An 11,248-nucleotide genomic window follows, 5' to 3' on the forward strand; every position below is an offset into this window, starting at 1 on the left:
ATTGAATATCATGGTTTTGAGCTCTGGTAGTTCCGGGAAATATGGCAACGTTATGGAGTATATTTTAATTTTTAAAAAATTTTTTTAACGTTTATTTATTTTTGAGACAGAGAGAGACAGAGCATGAACGGGGGAGGGTCAGAGAGAGAGGGAGACACAGAACCTGAAACAGGCTCCAGGCTCTAAGCGGTCAGCACAGAGCCCGTATTTTAATTTTTTTTAATGTTTGTTTATTTTTGAGAGAGAGAAAGCTTGAGCAGGGGAGGGGCAGAGAGAGGAGGGGGGGGACAAAGGATCTGAAGCAGGCTCTCCACTGACCGCAGCGAGCTTGACGCAGGGCTCAAACTCATGAACCATGAGATCATGACCTGAGCTGAAGTTGGACCCAAGTGCCCCGAAGTGTATCTTTAAAATTATGCTTCCTCTGACTTTTTTCAAGGTCTGTGATAATTTTCAAAGCTTCAAAACTGCTCATAGAGTCAAAATACCAGCTCCCATGCACGTATCCCTGCTTTCTCCTGGTGGTGGTGGTTTGCTTCATGTTCTGCTTTGAGGCAGGAGAAGATCTGGCTCAATTTGCTGTTTCTGTATTTGATCTGCACCTGGTGGACCCACGGTTTGGGAGCAGTGGCCCCGGTGCCTCCTGAGTTGTCAAGGAAAGATGTCATCTGTGCTGAGCCAGCCCTGACGCCTTGTGCTCTTCCTGCAGGCCCATTCATCAGCGTGGTCCTGTCAAAGCTGGAGAACATGCTGGAGAACTCTCTACATGTTAATTTGCTACTTATCGGGATCATTACTCAGCTAGCCAGCTACCCACAGCCTCTCCTGCGCTCCTTTCTGCTCAACACCAACATGGTCTTCCAGCCAAGTGTCCGCTCCCTCTATCAGGTACGTTAGCTGAGCCCATATCCATACCTGTTGATTTTATGGGTGCTAAGGAGAGGGCTGCTTCTCTCCTTTCCCCTGTTATTTTGTTGTTTTTCTAAAATCCCTCGGTTCTAATTCACTTGCTCTCCTTCCCCGTCCTATGACACCAGTTGTGTGGATTATTCTAGACAAACTGCAAAGCTTCATTTAGCTTGATGTTTCGAGGGCGCCCTACCAAGAACACCCAGGCTGTTAAAAACAAGCAAATGCCTGATATCATAAAAGTTCCGGCAACGAGGGCTGTACCAGAAAGATGTATCGATAACTGAGGGTGGGATTCCATTGTGGAGCATTCACATCATTAATGTCGCTTTTGACAGGTCCTTGCATCTGTGAAAAACAAGATTGAGCAGTTTGCTTCTGTGGAGAGAGACTTCCCGGGGCTCCTCATACAAGCCCAGCAATACCTGCTTTTCCGAGTGGACATGTCTGACATGACCCCTGAGTCACTAACCAAAGGTAAGTCACGTGTCTCCTCTGTGTCTCTCCTCCAACTGTTCTTCCGTTTCCCCAGCCTCCTGACTTGGGCTCACAGATGCTGTGCTGGCTCCTGGGCCTTAAAAGCATCTAAATACATCTTCATTTTCCCCAACAGGGGAGAGCCGCCTCTTCGCATTCTGCAACCTAAAGAAAAGTCTCCCCTGCTTGCACCTGGCCTGCTCCCGGCTGGGAGGGCTTAGTAGGACATTTGCTTGCCTCCCCGATAGTGGTCAGGGAGGAGTGCTGCGTGTTGTTGCTTGGCTAGAATAAATAACTTGGCGTGTGTGGGCCAGAAAGAGGCATTATGTGCACACCCTGAGCCATTTTTTGGCCAGTCCTGCCCTGAGGAGGGCATCTGTTCTCTTTATTATGTTTTCAGAGACGCTTAGGCCCCAAATAAATGTGCTTTAGGGCTCTGGAAGGTAAAAACGATTCATTTGGACTGGGAGAAGGAAAGCTTCTGCTCAGCCTCAAGTTTCTGAGAGTAGTGCCTTTTCGTCAGCTCTAGTGGTGCCAGGCGGGGGGAGGGTGGTGGTCGGAGCGGAGCAGGAGAGCCCAGGATGGTCCTGCGGGCCGGCCAGGCCTGGGGAGCACCTCTGCTTTGCCTCGCTTCAGCTCAGGCTGGACGGGTTTGATGGCCAGTTGTATTCTGAGCCAAGATTTAGGCCGAGATGAGTGCAAACTAGTAAATGCCCCATATTACACTGGCTTTTGCTCATCACACGACCCGGACAAGCCAGGCTTCCTTGTGGCCGGTGAACAGTGGAGAGCGTGGGGCTCCCAGTTTCCGGCTAAAGGCGTGCGATCAGAAACAAGATTGAGAGTGAGAGGCAGAAATGTAACTTGGGGCAACTTTTAAACCTGTAAAGGGAGCTGAAAGATTCCAGAACTCTGATGGCTTGACCTTGTCTCTGTGTAGCTATTTCCTCTTGGTCACTGGGCCTCACTGAGCCTCCTGTTCCTTGACTTTTAAATGAAGAATTTGTTTTCTATCTCAAGTCCTTTTGGCTGTAGAGCTCTGACTGTGAAGAGCCTTCAGGGCACTGCAAGGCAGACTTTGAAAGACAGGTGGGCCTGTGCCACTGGGAGATGAGGGGGCAGGCTCCAAGCTTTGGCCCTAGAGAAGAGTAGTCCAGGCTGGGCCGGGCCATTCACGGAGGGGGAGTAGCCCCCACGTCTCTGTGGAAAGGTGGGCTGTGGGCCCGCGTGGCCTCTCCTAGCTCCTGGACTACTGGTCTGTTAGTTGTGTTCCTCCTGAACCCGGAGCACACCTCTGTAGCTCACCCTGTGAGCATTAGCTTTTGTTCAGTAACAAACCACTGCAGCAACTCAGTGGTTTAAGAGAAAGTCATTTATGAGTGCTCACGAGTCTGTGTGGTTGCCCGGGTTTTCTGATCTGGGCCAGCCTCGGCTGATTTTGCCTGGACTTGCTTATGTGTGGCCATCAGCGGGTGGCTGGATGTCTGGGATGGCCTCACTCATATGGGTAATGGTTTCCGGCTGGGGTGACGGGGATCGTGGCGGTCTGTATTGCTCATCATCCAGAGGGTTCGCCCCGGCTCGTCAACATCACGGCTGTAGGTTTGCAAGAACGAGAGCAGGATTGTACAAAATCTTTTGAGGCTCTGTCTCGGGACCCAAACAAGGTCAATTCTGCTACATTCTGTTGGGCAATGCAAGTCATGGGGCCAGCCCAGGTTCAAGAATGGAGCCAAACTTCCACCTCTCCATGGCAAGGGCTACAAGAATTGTGGGCATTTTTACAATCTGTAGATGGAAGGTGGCATGCCTCTTCTTACATTACACTCCATGCTTGGTCTTCATTTGTAGTTTTCAATTTGTAACGTGCTTTCCGAGGCAATCTTGTTTTCAGATAGCACGGTGCAGTGGGTGAGAAGGATACTACTGGCTTCATTTTCGTATAAGGCAACCGAAATTAGGTGCCTGGAGTAGTCCGCCAGGGTCATGAGGCTCAGGTGCCTGAGCCTGTCTTGCCCAGTGTGTGGAGCCCAGGGCACAGACGCTGACTGGCTTCCTAGGCTTTCCTTGACCCACACACTCCAGGTGAGGGGTGGTGGGGTGGGGAGTGGCGGGGATCACTCACACCTTGTGCTATGTCCTGGACTGTTTCTTGGCTGTGGATGCCAGGTATGTGCCCAGGGGAACTTGTTCTCACCACATACAGTTGTCAAATGAGCCATAATTGATGCTTTCTAAGGTCTGTAATGTTCAGGGGGCTTTGACTTGTGAGAAGCTTCTCTCGGGGAAGAAGACTTTTCCTTTAACAGAATTGTTCAGGTAAACTTTCCAACTTCTTTCATATTGGCAAAGTGACACCCTCCTCTCAACTTAAAAAGTCTCTAAACTTTCTCACAGAATGAGAAAGGTGTCTGTCCCCTTGCACAAAGCTGACCACCAAAGCATTGAGTGTGATGCGATTGCCTATAAATGAGTTGAATCCAGGAGCTCGAGCGTCATGGTAATGGGCCAGACACTGGGGTTTTCCATGTTTGTGAGCTGTGTACTTTGTCTAGCACTGTGGACGTGGTGGGTGGGGGGAGCCTGTAACGGATTTCTCACCTGACTTTTAAATCTTGCCAGTATTAGTCTTGAAAACCGTCTGTTGCAGCTTTTCAGACCCAGGGCAGCATTTCAGAAAACCACTCCCGATTCTGACATTTATTTATACTTCTCTTCTTCCCTGCCTTTTTCTTCAGGTGCTTGTGCGTGCTTGCTGAGTCCTCTGATGATGGGTGGAACTCGGGTGCCTGCAGCGAGTTCCCCCATCATGCAGGTGCTCTACTCCCTTGGCCTCCTGACAGCCCTGTAAAAAACGAGCCAAAGGGGCGCCTGGGTGGCTCAGCCAGTTAAGCGTCCGACTTTGGCTCAGGTCATGATCTCACAGTTCGTGGGTCGAGCCCCGTGTTGGGCTCTGTGCTGACAGCTCAGAGCCTGGATCCTTCTTCGGATTCTATGTCTCCCTCTCTTTATGCCCCTCCCCCATTTGCACTTTCTCTCCCTCTCGAATATAAATAAGAACATTAAAAAAAAATAAAAAACAAAAAAACGAGCCTCCTCACTAATGGCTTCAAATAGGGACAGACTTCCTATGCCAGCTGTCACTTTGTCATCCTTGAGACTGTTGATCTCTGGGATCAGCCACTTCCCCTCAAATACTTTCCAAACCACAGAGGTTGTATTTGCTTGTATTTAGTTATCTTCAGAGTCCTTCAACTGATCATGAGTTCTGGGAGGGAGGGAGGTCAGGTGGGTGGTATTTCCATTTTACAGAAAAGGAAACAGAGACGTTATATGATAAGCTAGTTGCCAGGTAGGAATCACAACTTGGTTCTCCTTGCTTTTGAACTGAGAGCTTGATGGAGCTTTGTGACACCCTGAGAGGCCACTCCCGTGCTAACAGCACAGCCTGCTGGGAGGGTTTCCCTGCAAATCTTAGGTCTCCCTCACTGGGCACGCTCCTGCTGCTGCCTTATTAGTGAAGACAATTTTGATTCTCGGATTCAAGTGGGTAAATGAGCCTTGGTGATGACACTTTTTTAAAGTCATGACACTTTTTGAATTCGTGGATGAAGCTAGAATAATGAACCACAAAAACCCTTTTTTTGGGAGGAAGGAGGAGTGAATTTGAAAGAGAAAGATGGAGATGAGGAAAATGAACCATCCAGGGAGGTCAGTTGTAGGGAAGAGCTGTTGTTGGTCAGTTCCTTCCCTCATTCGTTCATTCAGCGAATGTTTATTAGCTTCTGCTATGAATAAGAAGGTGGGTTGGGTGTTGTGAAGGACACATCGCCTAGGGGCTCAGCTCTCAGAAAACTCAAGGTCTGATAGAGGAGGAAAAACAAACAATACAAGGTTAAAGGGCCACATTGGCCTTTGCTGGTTAATAAAATGGGGTGGGAGGCTAGAGCAGGGAACAACTTTTGGGGCAGGAAACAGGAAGTCTGTGAAGTCAGTGGCAGCTGAATTGCTGATGATATGATGGATGACCCATCAAGAGGTCCCTGTGTACATTATGCCTACTGGCTCATTTTTTTTTTTTTTTTACCTCTTGTTTGTTGATTTATTGAGGTATAATTAACATACAATATTAGTTTTCAGTGTACAACATTGATTCAACAATTCTGTGCACTACTCAGTGCTCATCATGGTGAGTGTAGTCACCACCTGTCACCAAACAACATCATTACAGTGTTATTGACTTTATTCCCTCTGCCTTACTTTTTGTCTTATAACTAGAAGTTTATACCTCTTAATCCTCTTCATCTGTTTCACCCGTCTCCCTACCCATCCCTCCTCTGGTGACCATCAGTTTGTTCTCTATATTTAAGAGTCTGTTTTTTGTTTTTCTTTGTTCATTTGTGTTGTTTCTTAAATTTCACATGTAAGTGAAATCATATGGCATTTGTCTTTTTCTGTCTGACTTATTTCACTTAGCAGAATACTCTCCAGGTTCGTCCACGTTGTTGCAAAAGGCAAGAGCTCGTTCTTTTTTATGGCTGAGTAATATTCCATTATATATGTACTATATCTTCTTATCCACTCATCCATTGATGGACATTTAGGTTACTTCTGTGTCTTGGCTCTTGTAAATAATGATGCAGTAGAGGGCTGCATAGATCTTTCAGATTAGTGTTTTTGTTCTTTTTGGGTAAATACCCAGAAGTAGAATTACTGGATCATACGATAATTCTATTTTTAATTTTATTGAGGAACCTCCATACTGTTTTACACAGTAGCTGCACCACTTTGCATTCCCACCAAACAGTGCAATAGGGTTCCTTTTTCTCCACACCCTCGCCAACACTTGTCATTTCTTGTTTCTGATTTTAGCCATGCAGACAGTTGCAAAGTGAGATTTCATTGTGGTCTCATTATTCAGGTCTTTTGCCCATATTTAATTGGATTATTTATGTTCTGGGGGTTGAGTTTCCTATTGACTCACTTAATCCTTACAACTCTGTGAGCTTTTGACACATGAGGACATTAAAGTACAGAGAGGTAAAGCAACCTCCCTGATGTCACTCAGCCACTAAGTGGCAGAGTGTGTGCTCTTCTTAACCACTGCACTGGGGTCTCTTGAGGCTAGTGAGATCTAGAGGAGCAGAGATATGGGGAAGAGAATTCCATGGATAGTGCAGGTCTTGGCCTGGGATTACTGCCTATGGGTGTCCCATTTCTCACTTGTAGCCAGGCCAGCTTCCTTTGTGAGTTTTGCTGGACCCTTTGAAGAGCTGCGGTGCTGGAGGACTCCCGTGGGGGTCCCAGAGGGCGGTCTCCAAGGCTGGCCACGGACCTCAGCTATCTCAATACTTTTGTCCTTTCTTGTCCGGATGTGTTGTGTGTTTCTGCTGAAAGGTGGCAGCAGACAGATCCTCTACAACTTTTCCAGTTCTTCATGGAATGAAGTGTGATAAACTCTAATCTAAAAGATATTTAAAGCAGTAAAGCAGAGGATTTTTTTTTCACACTAAAGACTATAGTAGTGAGATGTGGAAAGTACTATAAATGTCAAGAATTTTTAGTACTGTAGTTAAGCGACACTCTGAGAAGTGTTGAAAAATGGGACTGAATTCTAAAAAGCAGCCAAAATAATGAAGAACTTGAATATAATGATTTATAAAGAGTAGTGAGCCTATTTGAGTAGGGGCAGACGGACGCATAAATAATTCCTATAAATATATGAAGGCTGGAGATATTTAAGAATTAAATAGTGGGGAAAGTTGAACCATTTTAATTAGTAAAACTGATTTGATGTGGAAATGCAAATCATTTGAATATGTTCAAGTTTGGGCTCATCTCATCCTGGACCCGTGTTACTGAAGCTGAGATTGAAACCCCTGAAAACCCTTCTTAGATGGAGGCTTCTAAGCCACTTGCTGCCACTAGATGCCCATGGTGGTGGGAAGTTCCCAATCTGGTCGGTCTTCCTAGCACCCAGCTTCCTCTCCGTTATTTCCAACCTTTAAAAGGCTTCTTCCATTCTGTTCTTCAAAAAAGGCTGGAGATCCCAGCCAGGAGCTGGGGGGTCCTCAGGGAGCCCTCGAGGCCGAGCTACAGAGAGCGTGGAGTGGCTTGGTTAGCCCAGCTTGCCTCCTGCAGCTCTGCTTTAATTGGTAAAGGTAGGATGGTTCCCCCAACACCAGGGGAGCAGGTGGAGCCTCTGGACGCCCCCAGATAACACGTGGTGAGTTAAGTCTTCACTTGGTAGGATGCAGTGGCAGGAGACACCTTTTTCATTTTTTCCCTTCACCATGTCCTGGGCATGGAGGGTTGCCACAATTGCTGCACGAAGTTCCTTACACAGGATTTTGGATAAAACTCTCGCCATCACATACCTTGTGCTGGAGGTTATCTGCTGGGCAGCAACCCAGCCACGTGTGTGTGTGCGCCACAGGGCGGAGAAGGTACATGTTCAAGGGCTGTGTCTTCGGACTTCGGTTCTAGGAACTGAACCCATGACTAGACAGTCCACCAGCCCCCTCCCCTCAAACACACATACTTAAGAGGGTGGACATAAAGGTCTGTGGAGGGTCGCCCTGACAGTTCTCTTTCTGCTTTCAGATCCCATTCAGGATGCTTCCAGGACAGGAATTGGCAAGAACCTTTTGGATGGTCCCCCAAGAGTGCTTCAGCCCTTCCTGACAAACAGAGCCAAGGTGGCTGGGGTGCCCCCAAGCCTGCCCCTGCCAGTGAGGAACACCATGCTGGCCGCTGCCCTCTTCCCAGAGTTCCTGAAGGAACTGGCTGCCTTGGCCCAGGAACACTCCATTCTGTGCTACAAGATCCTGGGTGACTTTGAGGACTCCTGTTGTTAGTTTTTTTTTTTTTTTTTTTTTTTTTAATAGAGGTTCTTGTTTTTAAGGTTTTAGCGTCTTGACTGAATGTTAAATGCAAAGCTGCTTACAAAAATTTCTACTTTGATACTTCCTGACAATACTTGATTTGTGGGGAGGGAAATTTTCTGTGTACCTCCTCTTTCTCTAGCCGGGTCTTTCCACCTCCTCTAGAATGTAAGTCTCATAAGCTGGTAACTCCTTGGGCAGGTTTTCTTTTCTTTTTTACTCCTCAATTTTTTGGTATTCTCCCATCCCTTTGAGTCACTTATCTTGCAGGTTAGAGCTTAGATCACACCAAGCAAATACTGGGGTTCCATGATTTCTGGAAGTACCCCGGGTTAGAAGGCTCAGCTCTTCAAATAGCACATGAATGAACATCTGTTCCTGTTGCCTTCTGCATTTTGGTTTCCCTTTTCTAAAAGGGAAGAATAAAGATGGGGCCCTGCTTTCCTCTATCACACAAGCATGTATCATGTGTCCCTTTGCATCTTACTTCCAAGATTAGCACTCTGCCCAACATGTGTTGCCTTATGTTGCAGGCAAATTCATTGGTTTCAGCTGTTTGCCTGGGAAGTCAGATGTGGTTGTGGATAATTTGGAATGCAGGAAAATTTTCTTGTTGCTTGAGAGCTTTCTTTAATCAGTGTATCACTTCCTAAACACTGGAAATAGTCTTATTTTAGTAAGATTTGCACAAAATGAAATCTACATAGGCAAACCGTTACATTGGTTTTTAGAAGTTTGATCTGATGGAGAAAGTGGGGTATCATATACTCGGGTATCATTGTTTTGTGTTTTATAAAAGATTTTGTGAAGCTATTTCACAGTGGGTTTTGGGGGGGGTAGGGAGGAGTATGGGGCAGGGGAAAGGATAAAGGTGAACTAAATGAAATCTATAAAAACATTGGCAATTATTTTAGATCCTGTTTGCTTTTTCTAATATGTTGCACTTTGTAGAGAAACAAGCACTGTACACTTTGGGACCTGGAATGTAAATGCAGACGGGTCACAGGAAGCCCTGCGAAGCCAAGTGCCTGCTGGTGACTCACTACACACAGAAATGCTGCCTTCTGAGTAATGGGGTTCATTAGAAGCCCCCACACGATGTATTAGTGCCTCTGTGCTGCTTTGCAGCCTGCTCCAGGCATAATTATACTTAGCGCCACCGTCTCTTTAAACCACCAAAGAGGGAGAAACACACACAATAACTGCTAAAAACGAGACCATGAACAGCTGATATTTGTGGACATTCAGTCCAACGCCCCTCTGTTTTGAGCAGGGGAGGAGCACATAACAAGGGTGGGCCTCTCTGTTTGGGGGGAAACGGGAAGTCCCAGTTCTTCCCAGTTCTTGTTTTCTTCGTGGGCATCGCTGCTGAGCCCTGGGGGCAGCCACAGGTCTGGCGGTTGTGCCTCAGGAGGACTGGTATGATTTTAATCAGGCCCGTAGCAGAGGAGGGCAGTGAAGGAAAGAATCCCATCTGAGACCTTGCAGAGCAGAGGCTGCCCTTCAGTGTTTCACGGATCTTGAAGCAGCTTTGTATTGAGAGCTAGCCAGCCCATGGAATGTGGACCCCAGGAGACCTGGCCTGGGCAAGGAGGCTCTCAGCAGCCAGCCTCACAGTGTTTCTAGGTCTAAGCAAGAAACCAAAGATGTCGACCTGTTGTATGTTTCTGACTTCCCATTTGTCTGTCTTGGAAAATGGTTTGCCCAGCTGTGGTACAGCCGCAGGAATGTATGAGGCCCAGCGGACTGGCCTGGCTTCCTGGCACAGCCTTGTATTCGCAAACCCCCAGGTCTCCACTGGAAAAGAAGGTGGCTCAAGGTAGATTAAGAAAGAGGAACAGGAAGATGGAATGTAAGCTGTAATTTATTATCCTCTAGCTTCGTTTTGGACAAGTATTTACCTCCCAGTTTGGACTGAACAGGTTCAGAAAATGCTGCAGTCATACCTGGAAAGTATATTCATTGGCTTTTTGGCTTGATTTACACTTCTCTCCATTATCTGGTGATGGTGCTGATTCTTCAGTCCATATTGCTTTATTATAGACCACTGTAGTCCCCTGTGTAGAGGGTGCCCTTTCGGAAAGAGATTGCTTTTGTGCCTCTTAGCATTTTTAAAAACAGGTACTGAACTAGACTTACCTTAAAGGAGGGCAGAGGTGATCAGTGTCGGGGGTGGGAGACAGTAAAATTAGCTCCCGTGGTGGGGTGCCGGTAGCAAACTCACATGATAACCCTATTTGGAATTGGAAACTGGTTCATCTTTCTGCATCCATTATAGGCCTCCTCCACAGTATTGTGTTCAGGGGTTTTCAAAATGAAGTCAGAAATCTGACTTGGAAATGCATTATAGAGAACTGGAAAATCCACACGGTGGAGTGAAACAGCCAGGTAGCTTAGGTAAGGATGGTTGTGGCAATAGTGTGGACATACCAGAGGAAAAACAGCAGAGTCCTGAGGCTATAAATAAGAGAAGAGCAAATATGGCGGGGGCGGGGGGGGGGGGGGGGGGGGTTGGAGGAATGAACTTTGATCTAGGAAGATATGGAGACACTGTACCGTAGGTGGGTGACAATGGTAATTCCTTGGTGGGAAAAAATCATGGTAAAAATCATAAAGTAGTCGGTGGGGCCTGCAGAAATTCTTTTTTGTAATGTAGGGAAAATTTGTAAAGATATTTGGCGTGCTTTAAAATGTGGTCCAAGAGTGTGGTCCCTGCTCCATACGACAGGCTCCCACTCAGATGCTGTGCTACCCGTTGGCAGGCACAGTGGGCACAAACCCTTTGCTGCAGGCCTGAGACCGGAGTCTCTGTGTCTAGCCTGATGGTCCTGGGCAGTGAAAACAACTTGAAGATTCCTGGAACATCACACATGCCTTTCAATTCCCAATGCAGGGTCTGAGGTAAAGTTCCAGATGGAGTAAATTTTATGATTCAAAGTATATGTGTGCACTGGGATATTTAAAATAGATCTTTAGAA

At 46.8% G+C, this 11,248-nt stretch overlaps 1 protein-coding gene across 1 annotated transcript in view; it reads left to right on the plus strand.

Moving 5' to 3' along the window:
• FHIP1A (FHF complex subunit HOOK interacting protein 1A) overlaps positions 1 to 10,173 on the plus strand; it is a 245,077-nt gene extending 234,904 nt beyond the window's left edge. The window contains exons 11-13 of the mRNA XM_049632271.1: positions 710 to 888; positions 1,248 to 1,386; positions 7,990 to 10,173. Of these exons, the coding sequence (XP_049488228.1) occupies positions 710 to 888; positions 1,248 to 1,386; positions 7,990 to 8,243 (572 nt within the window). The 3' untranslated portion in view covers positions 8,244 to 10,173. The remainder of the gene's footprint in view (positions 1 to 709; positions 889 to 1,247; positions 1,387 to 7,989) is intronic.
• Positions 10,174 to 11,248: the final 1,075 nt, after the last annotated feature.

The sequence above is a fragment of the Panthera uncia genome, chromosome B1 (assembly GCF_023721935.1).
Source record: "Panthera uncia isolate 11264 chromosome B1, Puncia_PCG_1.0, whole genome shotgun sequence".
Classification (NCBI taxonomy): domain Eukaryota; kingdom Metazoa; phylum Chordata; class Mammalia; order Carnivora; family Felidae; genus Panthera; species Panthera uncia.